The sequence below is a fragment of the Belonocnema kinseyi genome, chromosome 3 (genome assembly GCF_010883055.1).
Source record: "Belonocnema kinseyi isolate 2016_QV_RU_SX_M_011 chromosome 3, B_treatae_v1, whole genome shotgun sequence".
Classification (NCBI taxonomy): Eukaryota; Metazoa; Arthropoda; class Insecta; order Hymenoptera; family Cynipidae; genus Belonocnema; species Belonocnema kinseyi.
Window position 1 is genome coordinate 121,001,514 of NC_046659.1, and position 23,663 is coordinate 121,025,176.

General features: G+C 26.8%; 2 protein-coding genes across 2 annotated transcripts; one reads left to right on the plus strand and one right to left on the minus strand.

Moving 5' to 3' along the window:
• Positions 1–3,977: 3,977 nt before the first annotated feature.
• Positions 3,978–5,099, minus strand: LOC117169482 (neuropeptide-like 3). Its single transcript, XM_033355885.1, has 2 exons — positions 5,042–5,099; positions 3,978–4,359 (listed from the first exon to the last, which is right to left on the minus strand). The coding sequence occupies exons 1-2, from the start codon at positions 5,051–5,053 to the stop codon at positions 4,123–4,125; spliced, it is 249 nt and encodes an 82-aa protein (XP_033211776.1). The 5' UTR covers positions 5,054–5,099; the 3' UTR covers positions 3,978–4,122.
• Positions 5,100–11,246: 6,147 nt separating this feature from the next.
• Positions 11,247–15,139, plus strand: LOC117169487 (neuropeptide-like 4). Its single transcript, XM_033355891.1, has 2 exons — positions 11,247–11,333; positions 14,714–15,139. The coding sequence occupies exons 1-2, from the start codon at positions 11,322–11,324 to the stop codon at positions 14,951–14,953; spliced, it is 252 nt and encodes an 83-aa protein (XP_033211782.1). The 5' UTR covers positions 11,247–11,321; the 3' UTR covers positions 14,954–15,139.
• The last annotated feature ends 8,524 nt before the right edge of the window (positions 15,140–23,663 follow it).

The following is a 23,663-nucleotide window of genomic DNA, read 5'->3' on the forward strand; positions in this document are numbered from 1 at the left end:
AAGGTTCTTAAACCTGAATAATTATATTAAAAATTAGTAATTTTAGCACGAACAATTATGATGGATAATTACGTAGATTTGAGTACATTGTTACCTGAGTTGATGATAGTTTAAATAGTCAAACAGATCAATTTTCAGTCAAAAAAAAAAGGAACATTTCAGTCAATAGTTTTAAGAAAATTAATTAGAATTTAGTCATTTTTTGAAATCTCAAAAAAAATTTTCGAGACTTCAATCGATTACACTACATTTTTTAAAACTGTACGAGAAAAACAAAATTGGCGTAGGTTAGGACGGACGAACAGAAATTGACAGTTTTAGAAATACATGCAGAATACGTAATGAACGATGATGTAATAGGTTTTCAATGGAAACTTGCCTATTACATCATCGTTCATTACGTATTCTTCATGTATTTCTAAAACTGTCAATGTCTGTTCGTCCGTCCTAACCTACGCCAATTTTGTTTTTCTCGTACAATTTTAAAAAATGTAGCGTAATCGATTGAAGTCTCGAAAACATTTTTTGAGACTTCAAAAAATGACTAAATTTTAATTAATTTTCTTAAAACTATTGACTGAAATGTTCCTTTTTTTTTGACTGAAAATTGATCTGTTTGACTATTTAAACTATCATCAACTCAGGTAACAATGTATTCAAATCTACGTAATTATCCATCATATTTGTTCGTACTAAAATTACTAATTTTTAATATAATTATGTAGGTTTAAGAACCTTTGAAAAAGGTACACATGTTTTTTTGACACATATTTATTTTTTCGATTTACGATTGGACCGTAAGACTTAAATAATTTGAAATCTACGATTTGAAATCAAGAAAATGTTTACACTCAGTATTGTAAGAAAACGTTTATAAACGTATTTTATATGAAATTGTCTACTTTTTGGAGGTTAAAATTTTACTAATCTGTATACAAATAAAAAATATATTACAAGTAAGTGATTAAATAATTTTAGATTCAAACTATTTTATAAAATAGTACTTCCAAGAAATTTTTTAGAAAACATTGAAACCAACATTTTTAGAAGACATTGAAACTAACATTTTTGATTAAGTTGAAAAATAAGTATGAGTTTGAGCCCAGAGAATTTTCCAAAAAATGATGATAAAATTTGTTTAAAAGTGTTTTTTATAAGCTTTAAGTAATTAAGTTACATTTGTAATAATGATTTTAAAGTTGAACTTATTAGTCGATTGTTTACATAACCCTGGTCTAGTTTTTTTTTTATTATTTTGAGTTACTCGGTGTTCTGAGATTCTAGTTTTACGAAGATGTATTGTTTGCCCAATATAGAGCAAACGAACATTCTTGCAATGAATTCTATAAATGAAGTTGGTTTTTTCAAATGTTGGTATTCGGTCGTTAATAGGTGCTAAGAGGATATCGGAAAGTTTTTTTTTAATAGTAAAGGCAGAATAAATGTTTAAATCTCTACATATTGTTATTATTGGCAGGTAGAGATATTTTTCGTATAATAAAGTTAAAAATTTAGAGTAATCAATATGTTTTTCGTTATTCTGTGTAACAACTTTTGAACATTTTTAATTTTATAAATGCTAAAGTCTTTTTCATATTATTCATAATAAAGTTATGATGATAGTTATTATTTCTTAAAATTTCGTAATTAATACTAATGGTTTTTTTCTGGAAAACGAGTTTTTGAAAGTTTTGTTGCTCTGTTTACAATCTTTGTCTGAGGATTTAAAGGATAGTTTAAAGTTTGTCTGAAATATACTGGTTTTCGATACTAATCTGTTTGAATGTAACCTTTTTCATCAAAAATTTGTAAGTGTTAAAAGTTATTTTTTTTTATAATAATGGAGTTTTCTAATGTAAAGTTTAAGGTTCCATTTGTATTATTAAATTCTTTTAGCTTTTTTTGAACTTGAGTTTTCGTTTAGCAAATTAGCATATAAGCATATTACATCGACGTAACGATAATAGAATAAGGCTTTAAAGATCGGATTTTTTATCATTTTCTCTTCTATATCCTGCATGGCCAATTCTGCCAAAATTTCCAAAGTTATTTTTATAAGGTCAAAAAGACGAATTTTCAATCAGAAAATGTCAGGTTTTAACCAAAGAGTTATAAATTATGAAGAGATGTTAGAATACCAGCTTTTTTACATTCGGAAATTATGAATAAATTTCGATGAGCATTAAGAAATAATATTTTTCTAATTCTCAAGCGGTACGTCCCGACTTTTATGTAACATTTTCACTTTTTTTTTTACTTTTCAAATATTATGACCTTTTACTTGGACCTTTTTGTAACTAGACAAAGTATGTTTTTTCTTATGATTCTGATAAGCAGACTTCTCCAAATATGCCTAATAACTATTATCTAAATATTTATTTTTCAGTGGTTCTTATGTTCGTGCTGCTTAAGAATTAGAAAAGAATAATTATTTTCCTAACCCTCAAAAAAATGTATTCATAATTCTTAAAGATGAAAAAAGATAAGAATTTTCGGGTTAAAAAATCTTCTTTTTGACGTCATTTTTATTTGAAAATTCTTCTCTTTTGGGTGGAGATTAAAATTAAATAATTTCAGTTGAAAGTCGGGAACATCTTCAGCTGCAATTTTCGTGTTTTAATTTTTTGAGGTCAAAAATTGATACAAATGTAGTACCGCAGTCAGATTTTGTTTAAATTTTCATCATACCTATTTCATTGGTTCAAGCATCCTGCGCCTATATTCTATCGGTAGTTTATTGTATTTTCCATGAAAATGCCAATCTTTTTTCCTAATTTTTTTTTCAGTTGAAAAATAATAAATTTTTCTTCAATAATCTATTCCGTGAAATTAATGCGCAATTTATTTATATTTTAACTGAAAAATTTTTAAAATCGGATGAGAAAATTTGGTTTGAAATTAATTCAATCTAAAAAGGGGTGTTTCGTCTTCGAAACGAATTCTAGTTTTATAAATGAAATTTTCCCGTTCCTATTCAATCGCTCACGTTCTGGTCTAGACAACAGATATTTTCTCTACCTCAATAAATAATAATAAATTTAATCGCTCAACTACGAGGATGGTAAGCCATAGAATATGTTGAACACATGCGCGGTGCTTGTCGGAGCTTAGCCCTTTACGACGGTTTAGCAAAATCTGCACCGCTCTGATTTATGACAATTATAAATAAAAGGTCTTCCAGCTCTTCTCAAGGACCAGATGCACTCTACTGACCGCTGCCCTTTTCTCAAAGGGCATTTTTAGTTTGTAACCGCCCTCACTATACACTTAAACCAATGAAGGGCGATTTCTCAAAATTTGTAAACCCCAGCGAACTACTCTGCCGGTCTGCTGCGAGAGACAAGATCAGATTCTCGAAAACCGCTGAGAGAGCAACAACCTCGCTCTCTCGCGTAAACATTCGGATACAGCGACACTTGTATTTTCCAATCATTTCTGTTTCACTTAATTCACCTTCCTTCTACTTCATTAAATAGAGTTAAGTTTAAATGTACTCTATTTATTTATTCATTACCTTGTCCGTTCGTCATTAACGTTAACGTGCGGCGCGGAATAGAAGAAAAGTAGCATTTTCAATAAAAACATTTTCCGCTAGTCTACACAAGGGGGTTGCAATATTAATATAATAATAATGTGAATAAATATAAAATTATACTTTTATATATTTTTATTATATTTTTATTGTGAGACTACTGATCGATTGCATTTTTTCTGCTGTTTGTAATATACATATTTGAAAGGCTTGTTTTTTAAATACTTATTTTTAATTTCCTTATTAATTTTATTTATTTTCGATTATCTCATTTTCAGTCTTAGGATTTTATTTTTTTGATATTCGAGTAAATATTTCGAAACGTTTTAAAATTGAAATAAGAGCTTTGACTCTCTGTTAGAAAAATACGAAAATACATGCATACATACACCAATTAAAATAAAAGGATGCGATAATTATGATTTCAATTAAGACTGAAAGCTAGTTAAATCTGATGAATTGAAAATTTTATTAGAAAAAAATCACATGATAATAGAAGTAATTTTCATTCCTTTTTGTTGAATTTGATGAAACGTCGAAGATCGTCAAATAAATTGTTGCAGCCGAAGTTGTCGTGAATTTTTTTTCTTCTACAATAAATATGCTGGTTGATGATATGCAAGAGGTGCGTAAGCAATTCCAAGATTATTGTAATTGCGAACAATAGATTGAGAGCTGCTCGCAAGAGGCACAGGAGCAGCAGCAGCCGGCAGTGCGTATGGTAAAATGGGGCTGTAAAATCCCGGAGCTGGACCTGGAGCTGGAACCGGAGCTGGAACTGGAGCTGGAACTGCGAAGGCGACGGCCAAAACGGCGAGGAAAGTGAACTGCGGAAGAATACAATAATTGAATTAATTAAATTCCTAATTCAATTATCAATTTTGATTTTAATTTTATCCTCAGTTCAATTCAATTCTCAATTTCACTCTCAATTCAATTCAGTTAAATTTCAGTCGAGCTAATTCAATAAAATTAAATTAAATATAATCATTAATATTATTTATTATAATTTAAATTTATCAAACTTACCAATGAAATTACAGATTACTTAACTTTCATTAATTTAATATAGAAACTCTCAGTCACTGTAAATTGTTCATTCACTTGTTTGCTTATAACAAATCCGAAAACTTTTTTAACATCTGCCTTAATATTTCAGACATTTTCTTATATAATTACGTCACTGATTTTATTTACCTTAAAATGAATCAATATTTTCTCAAAAACGGTATTCTTAAAAATAAAATCAATAAAAATATTGTTGTTACTTAATTTAAAAAATATACATCTTTTTTCAAAATAATTAATTAGGAACGCTTTCGACTAGTTTTATTTTTTCCAGGTATTTTAGAAGACCTTTTCATTTAGTTTCTAAAATTATATTTTACTGGAAGTAGTAATATTAAACAGATATAATAGTTAACAAATATAAATAATTGAGCAATGAAAATTGGTCAGATTTTGTCAACAAATAAAAAATAAGGTAAGTTCATTTTTTAAGAAACTCACCAAGTTGAACATGTTGAATAGGGTTTGTGATATGGTTTCCTGTGCAAGAGACAAACTTGACTATGCAGAAAACACTTTACTTGAGAGTATTTATACCCAACGTCCCAACATTATCTACAAGCCACCCCTTCAGGGTCATCAACAATTTTTTACCTATCCCTACCACGCATCTCGTGTTAGTAGGATTTACCGCGCCAATAGCAATGACCGCAAAATTACTTTGTTAGAGTCCATTTTCTATTTGTTTTTTGTTTAAGAACCTAAAAAATAAATTTTTTAGTCAAAAAAGGTGAAACCTCTACCACAAGAGAAGATTTTTCTAACCAAATAGACGAATGTTTAACAAAAGAATTAGTTTTCCCAGCAAAAAATATTTTCTAGTCACGGAAGAAAAAAATTTTAACAAATTGTGGAATTTTCAATCCATAAAAGACGAATTTTATATATAAAATTTAGATAGTTGAGGTAAAAATATTCATTTTTAACCAAGAATTTAATTTTCTATAAAATAGTTTAATTTTCTGCCAAGAAGATTATTTTATACCAAACATGGCGAATTTCATAAAAAAACCACCACAATTAATTTCCTAGCTAAAGTTAGGAATTTTGAACCAAATAGCTGAATCGTAAACAACAACAAAAATGTATTTTTAACAAAGTAGTCGAATTTGTAATGAAACTGCTGAATTTTGAACCTAATCCTTTTTTGAAAAAATTGATGGATTTTTAACCATATTTTCGAATTTTGAACTAAGAAAATAATTTTCAAAACAGTAATAGAATTTTTCAGCAAATTTATGAATCTTAAAACAATTTGTTTTTTGACAGATTGGACGGATTTTACCCAAATTGTGGAATTTTAAACAAGAAAAATGAATGTTCAAAAAATTTAAATTCCTGCGAAAAATGACGAATTTTCAACTAAATAATTATATTCATAACAAAAATCATTGTTGATGAAGTAGTTGCATTTTTAACGAAAATTTTCAACAAAAGACTTAAATTTTTTCCAAGAATGATTCTTTAGTCAAGACAAAAAAATAAACTGTAGAATTTCAAAGACAAAAAGATTAATTTTGTACAAAACAGTTTAATATTTAACGAAGAAATATTCATTCCTAACTAAGAAATTAATTTTTAACCAAATAGTTGAATTGTCAGCCAGTGATATTAATTTTCTGTCAAAAAGGCTGAATTTTAATCGATTCACATAAATTTCTGAATAAATGTTTAAAACTTCAATGAAACAAATGAATTTTTTAAAGATTAGTTGAAATTCTAACCAAATTTTTAGCCAAGTCACTTAATTTTCTATCAATAATGACGAATTTTTATCAAAATACATAAATTTTCCACCAAATTAATCAATTATGAACAACAAAAAATGAATTTTTAACCAAGTTGTTAAATATTGAGCCTATTTTTATTTCGAGTAAATAGAAGATTTTCCAACCAGTGTTGAATTTTGAACTAAACCAATAATTTTTAACAAAGTAGTAGAATTTTAAGCTATTGTTTTTTCAACAGAATAGATGGATTTATTACGAGTCTTAAATTTGGAACTAAAAAAATAAATTTCCATCTAAATAGTATAATATGCATAACAAAAATAAATTTTTCATAAAGTAGTTGCATTTTTAACGAAAAAATACGAATTCTAAAAGAAACATATAATAGTTGATATATCTCAACTAAAAAGAAAAAGTTTTACCCAGATAGGTGAATTTTCAACGAAAAGGTTTAAGTTTATTATAAAGAAAGATTTTCAAGTCAAAAAGGGCAATCTTTTTTAAAAATTGTGAGATTTTCAAGCCCAAAAAGACGAATTCTTTCTAAAATATATGAATATTTAAAGCTTAAAAATATTAACTTTTAACTAAGAAATTAATTTTCAACCTAATAGTTGAATTATTAACTAAAAAAATGAAATTTAAAGTAAACAGTTGAACTTTTAACCAAATTGTCGAATTTGTAACCTAAAAGATCAATTTTTAACTAAAAAATTAATTTTCTGCAAAAAATACGAATTTTCATCAAACTTCAGAAATTTGCAACGAAATGGTTGAAACTTCGCCAAAATCAATTAATAATTAGAAAAGTTGTTTAATTTTCAACCAAAAGAGATTAACTATCAAAATAAATTAATAGGTAACATTTTAACCAAGAAGATTAACTTCCTACATAGAAAGACACATTTTTAAGAAAACAGTTGAGCTTTACACCAACAAAATACGAGAATATTAATTTTAAATAAACAAGTTCAGTTTCGATAAAAAAGTTGACTTTTTAGCATAGCAGTAGAATTTTCTACCAAAATAGTGGAGTTTTCAACCTAAAAAGTCGAATTTTAAATAAAGTTCAATTTGCTACCAAATAAGAATAACCTTTTAAGAAACTTTCTGAACTTTCAACCAAAAAGATTAGTTTTCTGCAAAGAAGACAAACTTTTTATGAAATATATCAATTTTTAACCAATAAAATGAATGTTCAACTGAAAACATGAATCTTTATCAAATAGATTGAAAAAGTTGAATGTTGAAACCAAAAATATTAGTTTCTAAAAAAGAGTCAAGTTCCCAACCAATAAAAAAAAAATTCTATCAAAAGGACGAATTTTTTACAAAATACATTTATTTTCAACCAAATAGATAAATTATTAACTAAATTCATAATAATTCAACCAATACAATTTTGATGGGATGAATTTTCACCTCAAAAATAATAATTTTTCACAACCAAAAATTAATTTTCAACCAAATTTTTGAATTTCCACTCAGAAGAATGAATTTTTAGCAAATTTGTTCATTTTTCAACTTCAGGAGAAATTTTTTATTATTTACCTAAACTTTCAACCTAAAATATAATCCCTAATGTATCAACTAGCAGATACTCTAACTTTTTTAAACAAAAATAATTGAATTTAACGAATTAAAAAAATATATTTAAATTTTCCACGAAGAAGATTAATTTTTTACCAAAACAGACGAATTTTCTAAAATAAAGTGGAATTTCTAATTGTAAAATATGAATTATTAGAAAAATAGGTCATTTTTAATTAAATGGTCAAATTTTCTACCAAAATAGGTAAACTTTCAACAAAAAATACGAATTTTGAATAAAAATTCGAATAAAATCGAAAAAGCAGAAAATAGGAACAATGGGAAAGACGAAAGAAAATTCATCTATTGATTGAAAATTCCACTAATGTAGATCTTTGAAGATTTGACACAAGAAACTTAAAAGTATTTGGACAATTTTAAAAGGTTTCAAAAAAATATAAAATATTTTATAAGATTTCCGGGAAAATTTTCAACCATTTTTTAAATTTCTTTTACTTCAGGCGAACATTGAAGAAGGCTTTATAAAGTTCCAAAAGATTTTATTAATTCTAAAAATAGAATCTAGTATACTTTTAGAAAAATTTTTCTGTTTTGCAAAATTTTTCAAAGTTTTACGAAAAATTCTCATCTGTTTAAAATATATTTACAAGTTTTTAAAAAATGTTAAAAATAATTTAAGTTCGAAAAGATTTATATTAAAGAGTTAATTTTAACCGAATATTTTAAATGATTTTACAACACTACGAAAGGTGTCGTAACTTTTGAAAAGATACAGAAATAATTTTCATCTAAAATGATTTGAAGAAATTTTGAAAAATTTAAATTTTTGAAGATTTAGAAAATAAAACTTAAGAGAATTTAAAGAATTTTAACAGCTTTCAAGAGGATATAAAAATTTGCATAAGATTTCCGAGAAAAATTAGAAAATTTTTTTATTTTTGTACTTTCATTTCAGGCAAATAAATAAATATTGGAAACATCTTTAAAACATCCCCAAAGCATTCTAAAATTTTCAAGGAAGAATCTAGAAGATGTTCAGAATTTTATCAAGTTTTAGTGGGAATTTGCATTTTATTAAAATACTTTTACAAGTTTTAAAAAATTTGTTTGTTTTGTTGAAAATTCATATTTTTGGTTTGATAATTGACCTTTCGTAAGAAAAATTCGTCTTTTATTTTATATTGCAACCGTTTGATATCAAATTTAGTTTTTTTTTGTTTAAGGGTTAAACTATTAAGTTAAAAATTCGTGTATTCTTATGAATTTAACTCTTTTTTATTTAAAATAAAAAACTTTCTTAGTTTTTTTATTGACTATTATGTTTTTCATCGAGAATTCATCTTTTTTGGTTTAAGGTTCATCATTTTTATTTAATATTAATCTCTTTGGTTGTCAATGTAAATATTTTGTTGAAAATTTGTCCTTTTTGGCCGAAAATTAAACTTCTTGGTTAAAAATTAACTTTGTTATTGAAAAATGATATTTTTTCGTAAGTAAATTAAGTTGTGTTGTGGAAAATTTGTCCTTTTGGAAAACAGTCCATCTTTGTTGGTTAAAAATACAGCTGGTTGAAAAGTAATATTTTTTAGTTGAAAATTCAACTATTCGTTTGAAGATTACATTTTTTGTTGAAATTTTGATTAGACATCTTTGATAAGTTTCAGGACAAAAATTAAATCTAATAAAGAAATAGCTAATAATAATTTTTATTTTGTATTAAAAGTTATTCTTTCCTTTAAAATGTAATTAATTAGTAGATTTGATAAGAATCAAATCAACCCCTTCTTCGACCGTCAATGTGAATATGAGTAATTATGAGACCTACACAAAATTCTTACTCTTATAATGTAATTTGCCATAAAAGTTCGTTCTCCCTTGTCTAACAAACCTTTTTTAGTAGAAAAATATAAATTTGTTTAAAAAATTCGCTTATTTTTTGTTGTTATAAATTCACATCTTTTGGAAAAGAATTCGCTTTTTTAAATTGAAATTGTTTGGATTAAAACTAAAATCTTTTTCGGCCTAGAATTCAACCAATTTGCTGCAAATACGAACTTTAGAATCAATTCAACTCTTTTTTATTTAAAATTAAAATATTTTCTTGTTTTAATATCAACTATTATATTTTTAATTGTATTTTTTTGGCTAAACATGTAATTACTAGGCTAAAAGTGAAACTACTATGTTCAAATTTCCATTTTTGACACAAAATTAATCATCTTGGTTTGAAATTAAATTTTTTGTTGAAAATTGATATGTTTTATTTAAACAATTAAGCTGATTAGGAAAAAATTCGTCCTTATAGAAAACAGTCCATCTTTTTAGGTTCGAAAAACATTTGGTTGTAACTTAATATTTTTTAGTAGAAAATTCCACTTTTTTTGAAGATTGAATTTTTGTTGCAATTTTTTATTTAGCATATCGAAAACTTTCATTTCGTTTTAATTTTCTCCAGAATCTTTGAAAAGTTATATTCATATAACTTTCAGAACGATTAAACGAATTAAGCTAAGAAGAAATAGTAATTAAAATTTTTATTTTGTACTAAAAATTATTCTTTCCTTTAATTTCTAATTAACCTACCATTTTTTTCTCTGTGGACTGACGAGTCTATTTTAGTTGAAAATTCAATAATGTTGCCAATAATTCGTGTTGTCGGTTTAGAAATTCACATAATTTAGTTTAAATTCCGACTTTCATTGAATTTCAATTGTTTGCTTAAGTATAAAAAATTTGATTAGTCTTAATAGCAACTATTATATTTTTCGTTATTTATTCATGTCTTTTGGTTGTAAATTCAACTACTATGTCAAAAGTAAAACTACTTTGTGAAATATTCACTCGTTTAATTGAAAATTCGTAATTTTAGTTCAAAATTTATCTCTTTGTTAGAAAATATAACAATTTTGTTGAAAACTCGTCGTTTTGGAAAATATTTAATCTTTTTTTGTTAGAAAACAGCTATTTCCAATTAATCTCTTTTGTTTGAAAATTTAAATATTCATTTAAGAATTGACTTTTCTGTTGAAATTTTTATTTGACAACTCTAAAATGATGAAAAATCTTTTTCAATATTCACCAGAATCTTAGAAAAATTATATTTGTATAACCTTAAAAAGCAAATAAGCCTGCAAAATAAATAGTTATTTAAAAATTATAATTTTGAATTAAAAATCATGGTTTATAGTGAAAACCGGACTTTGAATCTGAAAACTAAGTTGTAGAACCACACCCGAGGGGATCGACCTTGAGCATCACTTAACATTTTTCCAGAAGTAATGCACGCCCGGTCAATCCTTTCTTCTAGAACCAAGTTCCACCCTTCTCCTGGTCTCAGAACTGGAGAACTGGAAGGGACCAAAAAAAATTTTAAAGGTATAAAAGGGACGGTTTCTAGGTACTTCAGCATATCTACTCTTGAAAGCACCAGTAAATTCAACATGTTCAAATCGGTAAGTAAAATTTCTGATATCAAAAATTATCCTCATCTCAAAATATATTCAATTTTTTTCTTAGAAAAAGTGCCTCTTTCAGGTTCAAAAGTTTATAATTTTGTAAAATCGGGATAATTATAAATCATTTTGAGCAGCGGGCCGTGTATGAATTACCTTATATGGGGAGGCTAAACTATTTTTCAGATAGGGTGTTTTGTTGAAGACTTAACAATTTTCTTTAAAAGTTATCCTCTTGGGTTGAAAATTTTACTTATTTCTTGAAAATTCTCTTTTTTGTCTTTCAAGTCAAATAAATTTGTTTAAAACTTTTCTTGTTCGTTGACTAGTAATTTTTATTTGATAAAAAATGCAACTATTTTGATGCACTTTCTTTTCGCTTTGAATTGTTAACATTTACCATTTGTAGTAGAACATTCATGTTTTTTTTTATTGGTCTTTTTTTGTAGAAAATTAATACTTTTTGGTTGAAAGTGTAACTGTCTTGTCGAAAAATTATGTATTTTTTTTAAACCGTTTGGTTCAAAATTCTTCTATTTTAGTTGAAGTTGAAGTATTTTGTTCAAAATTCGTCTTCATTGATTATTTTCAAATATTTTTGATTTCAAATTAAAATCATTTTTTGTGGAAATATCAAAACTTTTTCTTTTTTGAGTAAAAATTTACATTTTTAGGTTATAAATTTCTCCTTTTTTAGTTTAAAATCTACCTATTTATTCGAAAATTCATTTCGTGATTCGTAATTCGTCTTTTTTATAGAAAAGAAATCCTTTCAGTTAAAAGTTTTTTTTTAATATTTATATATTTTGTTTTAAAAAAAATAGTTTGGTTGAAAATTAAACTGTTTTAGTTCAAGATTTCAGTCTTTCGATGCAAATTCGTCTTTATTAATCATTTCAATTGGTTTTGATTCCAAATTAACATTTTTGTTGTTAAAATATCAACATTTACTTTTTTTATTAAAAAATCACATTTTTCAGGTTAAAACTTAAATTTTTTATTGAAAATTTTAACTATTTGCCTGAAAATTCAACTATTTTGTAGAAAATTCGTATTTGCAGCTCGAAAATTAAACAATCTGGTACAAAATATAACTATTTGGTTGAAGTTTAACTGCTTTTTTAAAAATGTATTTCTTTGATTGAAAATGCAACAATGTTTTGAAATTTATTGTGTTGGTTTAAAATGTATCGTTTTGAGTAGAAAATTCATTGTCTTATTAGTTAGAAAATTAAATCTTTTAGTTGAAAGTGTAAAGTCATATGTTTCGGAATTGGAACTGCTGAGCACATTGAAATCCAGAGTTTTTGGATGAAATTAAAAATAAATAAATTTTTCATTGTGAAAACTTAAAAATTGACAATATTTGGCAATTGTTTAAAGAACTTCTAAAAACAAATTCACAAAGTGGGTGTTTTTCAAGAAACAGAGACTCCATTTTTCTGAGAAATCAACTACGAGTGACATTTTGATAATTTTTGCTATGATGCTTCAAAAATACACAAGACTTATTAATTGCTTAAATAATTTTCGTAAACAAATTTACAGTTCGAAAATTTTACAACAAATACGCTTAATTTGTGTTTATGGAATCGAGTAATGATGTGTTTTTGATGACAATAAAAAAGTGATCCTATTTATTGAAAAATATCTATACTGTGAATTCATTTATAAACATTACTTAAACAATTATCAAATAGCCTCTATTTTCAATTTGTCTTGACAAAATATTAATTTATCTCACATTTTGTACCATAACACCGGATTTCAATCAACAAAAATGATTTCCCTCTATCTTAGTTAAAATGGAACCCTTTTTTCAAATTTCCTGACAAAAGTTTTAAATACTCTTTTATTGTCAAGAATGGTTTTACAGTCCCCAAACATTTAAAATGATTTTTTAAAATTTCGAAAAATAGTGCAGAATATTTTAAAGCAAAAATGTGCCATTCTTCAAGATTAGAAACTATACTTGCCAATCCCGAAAAATAACTTTTGTTTAATAATTTTTTTGTGTAATAACGAATTTTTCATAATTATTCTTGTCTACTGGGAATTATTTCTAGATAGTTTTATAACAGATATTAGATCATTTTTATAAATTGGAGAATAAAAATATAGAAAAACTTGCTTCTTACATAACAAATGAATTAAAATTTTCATAAAAAATTTCAAATACACAAATCTTTTAATAATTAAAAAAATTTGATTATAAAATACAAATCGAATAAGTAACTTAAGATCAAAGTTAATTTACGCACAAAAACTTGTTTGCCACCCGAACATTTTTAGCTGATTTAAAATTATTTCTTTTTAATAAAGCAACATGAATTCTTAAGAGATTCCTCGATTTCAATTTAAAAAAAAGATTATTTACTTTATTTAATACATAAAGTTAAACATATTATTGTCTACTCTGTAATAAAAGATTCGTAAAGCATAACTTGATTGTTTATTATAAATTAATACTTCTTTATTCGCAATCGTATTGTTATAAACAATGATAGGTTATTTTTTAATCATTTTTTATATTTATTAAGTGATTTTGGGTTTTAATCCAATTTAAAGTAATATAAAAACATTTAAAAATAAAATTAAATACATCTTTCTTATTCTTATAACAAATATGATAAAAAAATGCGCAGATTGAGAAATTTTTGAGAGTTATAGTCACTTTTTTTAAGCGTGTTTTGTTTGACTTGCCAGTTAATGTTCAATCAACTATATTATCCTTTTCATAAATAAATTATAAAATTTGTAAATAAAAATCACATGATAACAATTTTGAATTTTTATGATACAAGGAAATAGAGAAATGTATACTACTCGATCTCTTTTTCAATCCCCTTTTCTCTATCTCATCCTGTGATTCACCTATCAATGTCTATCCTTTTCAATACCATCTTCTCTATCTCACCGTATCCTTTGTCTACCTACGTGAATATTTTTTGAACTCTTTATCAATGTAAATTCACGTATTTTTCAAGCCCTTCTTCTCTATCACATCTCATTATTTATCTGTTTATGTCAATTTTTTTCTATCTATATTAATCTAAATTCTTGTCTATCTCTTCTCTATCCCATCGTATCGCACGTCTATAAACGTCTATCTTTTACTATCTTTTTGTTGATTTAAATTCACGTATATCTTTTTCTATACCATCTTCTCTATCTCATCCTATTCTTTGTCTATCTACTTGAATTTTTGTTCTGTCTTTGCCAAACATCTTTAACGTCTTTTTTAAATTTCATATTCTCTATCTCATCCTATTTTTGATCTCTGCATGTCAATTTTTTATATCTTCTAATCCGGATACCCGGGTGTCATACAGCAGGAAGCAGAATAATTATCATAATGAAAATTTTTTCGCTTTTTTTAGTTTGTCTTCGTCGCCATTTTGGCTTTGGCTGCTGCAGCTCCTGAACCCGCACCAGCTCCTGGACCTGCACCAGGTCCTGAACCTGCACCCAAACCTGAATTATTGGCTCAACCTCTGGTTTACAGCAGCTATCCTAGTTACTATACCAATTACTATGGAATCGCGCCTCTTCCATATCAGCCTCTTGTCACCAGTTATTCCGGACTTCCGGTCGTTAAACCAATCGCATATGCATTATAATTTCAACTTCATGATCCGTCGCACCGATATTTCCAAATTTCATAAATAAGTAATCACCGATTTTTCCAAATTTCATAAATAAATAATCATCTTTTTTCCCTCAACACCATTCATCATCTTTCATCATTCAAACTGTAAAGAATCCTGAAACTGATCAACAATAAAGTTGCTTATAAGCTCATCTAATTTGTCTTGTACTATTTATTCTCTAACTATAATATTTTTTTAAAATTAACATTTCGTTTCTTTCAGTTTCTTTACCTATCGATGAAAATTAAAAACTTTCCGCGCCATTTGAATCGCAGCGAGAAATAAGTCACTGAATCAGTAAGAAATTGAACTGTTTCACAACAAAAACTCACTGGTTCAAATTGTTAGGAATGGGTCACGGATTGAAAAGATTAGGAATTTTTTCTGAAAATCAGAGAAATCTCTCTGATTCCAGTTTACTAGGGAAATTTTTCAACAAGTGATTTTTTGTCATGCTAAAATTTATTTTTAAAAGTTTCGAGTCATTATCACACAACAATTTATTAATATTTGCACACTTTTAAAAAGATGAGCAAAATGAAACCAAAAAAAGACCTGTTTTGAAAAGATTCGAGAAAATTTTAAATCTTATGAAGATTTATAAACACATCAAACAAAATTTAGATTTTTGAAAATGTTGAGATAAAAATTAGAAGCTTTTTAAGTATTTTGAAAAAGTATGTAAATCAAATGTTTGCAATTTTTGAAGGAACAAAGTAATATGTTTTTAACACTTTTCAAAAGTTACAATAAAAATTCTAAAGGTTCATTCAGATTCCCCAGAAAATTTGAAATATTTTATTACCCAGAATTTTTTTAATTTAAGGAAAAATTCAAATAATTTTAAAAGTATATTTAAAAAAGTATAGAAGTTTATTCAGAATTAAAAAAAATATATTAAAAAAATTCGATTTATTTTAAAAGATACTCCAACGACTTATAAGCTTTAAAAAGATTGTTAAATAATTTAAAAATTGTGGAAATTTCAAAATTTTCTTTTAATGCAGATTTTTGAAGATTATATATGGCCGCAAATAGTTAATAAAAAGAGTGTCAGTAGAGTGAATGACGCCTTAAACAAGGACCTTGGCTATTAATGGACCCAAGTGGGGAACCTTACATAAGGACTTCGTGAGGTTCTTCGCTTGGGGTGATTGCTAGAGAGATTGATCAGCAACCAGGGTCAGAGCAGTGTTTTGGAACGAACGTGTTATTTACATAAATAACAAGAGAATTCTGGATCAATCTGAAAAATCTCTATCCCTTCCACACACTACTCCTTTCCCCTGCCGAGTGAGTCACGCCTACCCCGAAAGGGAAGTGGCCTAATGGTGTAATAATAATAATAATAATAATGATAATAATAATAATAATAATAAAATAAGCTATTTAAGGATTTCAAAAAGTTTCAAGTGAATAAGAACAATTTCTGAATATTTCTGGGAAAATTTTTTAATGATTTTTTATTTTGAAAAATTAAGTTTTAGAGAGAGTTTAAAAATATTTTAAAAGATTTCTATAAATTTCGAGAGAGAAAATCCGAAATTCTGGTTAATTTTTAAAGATATTTAGGAATTTTTCAAGTACTGAATAGTACTTGTAGAAAGTACTCTTTAGCAATCTTATCTTATTTTTTGTTTTTTACTTATTTAGTATTTAAACCATTTTTAATTTTTTACATTGGCAAATTTTCAATTCCAGAGATATTATAAACTTTCAAGAATGTTCCACTTTGAATATTTTTTATTTCGGAAATTTTACAGTGTCCCGATTTTTGTTTTTCGGGGGGTATATCAGTATACCCATTTTTGAAAATCTTTTAAAATTTTTAAAAATATTTTCAACTTTTTATTTAAAAAAACAATGAAATTTTTTCCAGGAATCTTAAGATTCTTTGTTATCTTTAAACCTTACCAATTGTTGGAAGGCTTTAAAATTTTTTTTAAAGGTTTCAAAATATTAAAAATAATGAATTATTTATAAATCTTTAAAACTTCTTATCCTTGTAAATATGTATCAAGTCGATTCCAATTTTTCCAATCTTCCACATTCTTCTTCGACAATTTTAGAATTCCTTCGAAACCTTTTTGATTATTCTCTTGAAATTCAATTTTTAAAAGTTTATTTCCAAATAATTAAAAATCTGCATCTCGGTTTTAATTTTCATTAATTTTTCTGATTTCGGAATTATTTTTTAAATTATTTCAAAACTTTTAAATATTTTTTAAAGTGATTAGTTTTTTTTTATTGAAAAAATCTGCAAAATTAAATGTATTTCTTCAAAACCTTCAAGATTCTTTGTTGCAAATATTAGAGATGTTTTAAAATATTTTAAAACTGTATTAAATATTCATTTAACATTAATTTTTTTCATAATAAGAAATTATTTTACATTTATCTAGGAATCTTAAGAAAATTGATTGATTCTCTTGAAATCTTACAAAATTCCTCAAAGCTTTTCAATTTTTCGTTTGAAACCTTTAAAAACCTACACTCTATTAAAAAATTTTTGAAATATTTTAAAGTTTTACATTATTATTTGATCTTTTCAAAATTTCGAAATATCGAAATATTTAAATAGCAAAGAAATAATATATTTTGATTTTCCTAAAAAAATATAATAATAGCCAATTTTTTATTTGAACATGTATTTATTAAATCAATAAAATATTTCAGTTTAAATTTGTACCATTCAACAGAAATATTATTCAAATCCCCAGTGATACAGATACGAATTATAAGATAAATTCAACATGACAGGCCTTCAATGCTAATGAAAACGCCCAAAATGATGATTCATAAATAATCGTGAAGGCTCATATTCTTAAAAAAAACTGAACCAATATATATTCTGAAGAGACCAGGATGTAAGGTTTAAAAAAAATTGCGTAGTAAAAAATAATAAAATATTTATTACTTTCATTTAAGATAATATCGCTTTTTACCAATTAAAAAAATGAAAATTCTTAGAAAGTTTTTTCAAAATTTAGTATTTTGTCAAAAAATTCACTTTTAAAGCTTTTCCGAAATTATTTCCTTTTTCAATGTAAAGGAATGGTTTACCAAAAACGAAAGTCACAAGATATACAGTATATATTACCCAAAATTTAAAAAAAATTTAAGTGGGGTTTTTTAGGAAATCCAATTTAGAAAGTTATAATCGATGACTCTGACGAACTTAGTACATTTTTTGGGAGCATTCTGGGAAAAATACAATTACTTGTTTTTAACTTTTTTATTTTTCAACAGAATTAATAATTTTGAAGTGATTTTGGGAAAACAGTTCAGAAAAATTACTTTTTGCCAAAACCAAATATTACAGTTTCTTTCTAATTTTAAAAGGAAAATAATTAGATCACAAGGACTTTCAATGACTGAAGTTCTGATTTAATGCTACGCTGTGTGTGTGTGTGTGTGTGTTGTGTGTTTCTCGGGTTCGTTGTTCGTCCCTGAAATTCCACCAGCAATAATTGCGTTTGGTCTTCATGGGAGAGAAAAACAACCCTTATTTTTATAATTTTTGAAAGAATCTTAGTTCCGTACAATTAAATTTTTCTACTTCATTTAAGTAAAAAGTATATTTAAATATAAAGAAAAACTAAATAAATATTATTAATTAGAAAAATAAGAATATCTCATTCTTTAATATGTACTTTCTGCAAGTAGAAATCAGAGTGGAATGTGGAATCAGTTGATACCATCCGTTTTTTTAATTATTTATTTTATTTAAAAACTAAAAATAAGAAAATTCGGAGAAACTTTCTGTCCTGCCAAACTTCCAAGATGACAAAATTTCTAAATGAGGAAAATATTTTTTTGCATAAAAAAGCAAAATAATAAAATTTCTCTTTAGTTTAAGTTAAAGAAATTTCAAGTTCGACATGTCAACCGTTTCCAAAATTGTGTGCATATGATTGAAACGAAAAAACTTTTTTTTTTCACATTTTCCAAAAAGTTAGGACATTTTCTTTGAATTTTCAAACTAATTTGTTCAGGAATCTTAGTTCTGTGTTGCTAAAAAATTTATTTATTCGGTATATAAAGATATCAACTGGTATACAAAAAATTTATTAAGATAAATAACAAAAAGGGAAGTTTAAAATATTAATACATCTCATTTTTCTATTTCACTATTTATAATTTACATTTAGAGGTCTAAACGGCTATTTTTTATTTTTAAAACATTTTGAATAGTAATATACAGAATTTAAACAAAATTGATCTTATAATTTTGGAAACTAATTAATCTAACAAATTATATATAAGTAATAACTACTTTCAAAAATAAATGTAAAATATAAATAAAAGAATAAAAATAAATTAATTAATTAATTATTTCTTACTTATTACTCAAAATGTAAATTATGTTTTTATTTTCACTTTTGCAATAATACGCCTCCAAATATAAGAAAATAAATAGCAAACAAAACTCTGAGTTGCTTGCGGAAAAGGATTAAGAGTTCATTGAATCCGTAGTTTCACATTAAATTCTCAAGATCCCTCACATGGTCGATCTTGAACCCGGGAGCTCGGCTGTTTCGCTCCAGGCTACACGCACCTTACGATCATCGACGAAAGCATGAGGAATAATTTAAATTTGCACTCCTTTATTCAGCATTCCAATTAAGTATATGGTAGAAACCATTTTAATTTCAATAATATTGATATTCGGCCAATTTTTAGTTTTCTCTTCCGGAATATTTGGCCAGATTTGGATTTTCATTTCGGGCATATTTTTCCGAATTTTAATCTTCCATTTCGACATTTGGTACCAGATTTTAATTTTCTCATTTGACATATTTTTCAAGATTTTAATTTTCTCTTCTGGAATAGTTTGCCAAATTTTGACGTTCATTTCGGGCATATTTTTTCCTAGATTATAATTTTCATTTTCTTTGTATTATTTGACATTTTAGCTTTCTATTCCAGCATATTTTGCCGGATGTTAATGTTATCTTCGGGCATATTTTTTAGGATTTTATTTTTTACTATCAGCATGTTCTGCTGAATTTTAGTTTTCTGTTTGGTATATTTTTTAAGATTCCAAATTTTCCCTTCGGGCTTATTTTTTCACATTTTTCTTTTATTTCCATACATATATTTATATTTACGTTAACAACAATATATGCCGGTAGAAAAAATTGAAATCCTTCATATTTTGTCGGAAGGCAACTTTCGAACAATTTTTAAATGTTAAAGGTACTGAATATTTTTTAAAGAAAATTAAATAATTAAATAAAGTTTTAATTTAATTAGTTTTTTAAAATTCTTATTTATTTAATTTTAATATTTTGATGGATACGAATTTTTGTTACGTATCTGGAAATGTTAATTTTCTTCATTAATTTTTACAGCTTTTAATCAATTTAACATATTAGAAGAACACATCTCTACAATTGATAATTTAGAAATTGTTTAATTTGAAATGTCTAGAAGTTGGAAAATCTAGAAGTAAATTGAAAAACAATTTTTGTAACATATACAAAATTTAAACATTTTAAACAATAGGATTAAAGCAGACACAAAAAAAATAACAGAAATAATTTGTAAAATTTTGATAAATCTTTACTCAATTAAACTTTTCGTGAAATTGATATTTAAGTAAAAAAATATTTTTATATTTATCAAAAATGCGCTTCATTTTGTGCATCGGTAAACAGCTGGGATTTTTAGCAATTTTTTTAAATTCTTGAACATTGTAAATTTTTGTTTAATTGAAGTGTCATGAGGATCATTTGTAAATATTTTGATTATAATCAGAGAAAGATAGAAAGAGAGAGAGGTAATAGTAAATTCAATTTAACATAAATGATTTTTTATTTTATTTCTTATTATTTATAATAATATTCTTATAAAACAATTCTGAAAAGTTTCATTTTATTCTATTTTCCACTTTTTGTCCACTTTTCAATTAAAGGGAGGTTATAATTAATTTAGGGTGACAAATATAATTGTTTACTGGATTTATTATCGTTTACAATAATATTCTCTTTAAATAATATTAGAAAGCTGCTGTTTTTCTGAAATTTTTTACTTAGCTTTGGCTTCTTAGTTATGAACAAATAATGAATATATTTTTCTGAAATAAAACAGATATTCGAAATATTGTTCTAATTTTCTATATGGATCATATTAAATGTCCATTTTTTCAACCAGTTACTGAGAGCTTTTTTGTTTAAATTAACATTATATCAATAATTTATGATTTGTTCACAAATAAAAAATGAAAGAAAAACTGAAAATGTGAGATAAACCGGCAACTTTATAGCGTTAATCTAAGGGGATATAATTACAAAAAAAGTCGAACATATTGGATCCGCCATACTGAATCAGATGTTTTGAATTTTTTAATTTTGACCCCGAATTCTTCATCAGCGATCTAAAAAACCACTTAATACTGACTTGCATTCAAATTACGTGACTTTTGTAGTTTAGTCCGCCATATTGGATCCACCATTTTGAATTTCTTAATTTGAACCCTAAATTCGTGATCAGCGTCATTACCAGTTTTGGCACGGATTTTTTCTGTGCATATGTGTTCCTTTAACAGTTAACTGGTTGAACAATTAACAAACAATGGAAAATCATTTTCATTTTATTAAGAACTACATTTGAATGTTCGAGACGTTTCAAAATGACATGATTAACTGAGATGGAAATTATAGACATCCACAAAAGGCTTTTATTCCATTCGAAACATGACCTCATACCTTTAGAATGATTCCGCTTCCTCGAGTAGAAATACTAATTCATTTATGTAACAATGATATTTCCAAATAACTTACTAATACTAATTTCTTTGAAATAAATTAGTGTATAATTGTGTAAAATTTGTTGAAAATATTTTGTTTTGTTTTGAATTTGGCCACAGTTGCCTATAAAACCCGGAATTTTTTTCTACGCATAAAAATTATTATTAATTTTATAAAAAAGGTGAAATTGTAGTTTTTGTTTCCTTTTTTCAAAATCAGTCGGTATTTTTTATTTAATTTTCCATCGGACCCTAGGAAAAAAATGTATCGCTAGTTTTCACACTTAAAATTCTTACTTGGATAGTTTTTTATTGTTAATAAATACTTTACAAAAACTAGTTTTTAAAAATTGAATTAAATTCGGTGTAAATCCCAGGTTGAAAATTATTTACAAATGACTACTAAAACTAGAATAATTTTGCAAGAAAATACAAATAAGCCAAATAAAATGTAGCAAAAATTATGGGAGCTTATAACTTCTGTTTATTATTTATAAAGTTGGGAAAATTATTGGAGGCGAGTAGGAGAAACGAGGGCAAATGGGGGTAGGGGAAAGTGCAGAGAAATTAGGGCTGGGAGTAGGGAAATTGAGGGGGTGATGGGAAACGAGGATAAAATAAGTAGGGGGAATGAGGGGAAATAGGGGAAGTGATAGGAAAGGGCGTGACGGGAGGGGAAATAAGTGAGGGGAAGGGGAAGGAGGGTAAATGAGAGGGGTAAGTAGAATAAGTGAAGGGAAATTAAGGGGGTTAATTGGAATTAAGGGAGGGTATTGAGGAAGGAAAGTGAAGAGAAGGCTAGTTGGATCATTCGGATGAATAGGGGAGAGAAAGTAGTGAAGCGGGTGGTTTGAATGACTTCATTAATTTATGCATCCAAAAAGTTGCAAGTAATTTCTTTTAATAAAAATCTTTCAAGTCTAATTATTTTTTCTTTTTTTTTTAGTTTTCTATCATTTTTAACCTTTTTTTTCTGGTACCAATGAAGATGACAAAAATTATTTGACTAAAAACTGCCATTTCTCCTAGAATTCGGAGACTTCTACAAAATTGTACAAGTAATTAGAAATTTGTGCGAAACATTACAAATTCGCACTATTGTTCCTAAGGTGGAAATTTACAACTGCCTGGGTACCGCGCCAGTACGGCCGGGCAAATAGCAGTACTGGTATAGTACTGGCATATTACCAGCTGGAAACGGCTGGGTACTGACATTGGCACGAAATGACACTCGGCTGGAGTTGTCTGTCAGTACTGGGGCAGTACTAGTAATGGTATTATACCTGTACCGAAAGTCTGTACTGGCGCGGTACTGGAAATGGGAATGATATTATGCCTGTGCCGTAAGTATGTACTGGCGCGTTACTTGCATAAGTACAAAATGTCACTTGGCTGGGAGTTGTCTGTCAGTACTGGGACAGTACTAGTAATGGTATTATGTCTATACCGAAAGTCTATACTGGCGCGGTACTGGAAATAGTATTATGTCTGTACCGAAACTATGTACTGGCATGGTAATGGAAATGGTATTATTTTTTGTACCGAAAGTTTGTACTGGCGCGGTACTGACACAAGTACAAAATGTCACTTGGCAGGGAGTTGTCTATCAGTACTGGGGCGTCACTAATAATGGGCATATTCTTATACCGTAAGTCTGTACTGGCGCGGTATTGGCTTAAGTACCAAATTTCACTCGCCTGGGAGTCTTCTGTCGGTACTGGGGTGGTACTCAAAATGGTAATATGCCTGTACTTAAAGTCTGCACTGGCGCGGTACTGGCAGTAGTACAAAGTGACTCTCAGCTGAGAGCTGGCTGTCGGTACTGGGGCGGTACTGAAAATGTTTTTAAGCCTGTACTGAAAATCTGTACTGACGCGGTTGTTCGTGGGTACTACACCATACTGCAAACAGTACTGTGCCTGTAGCGAA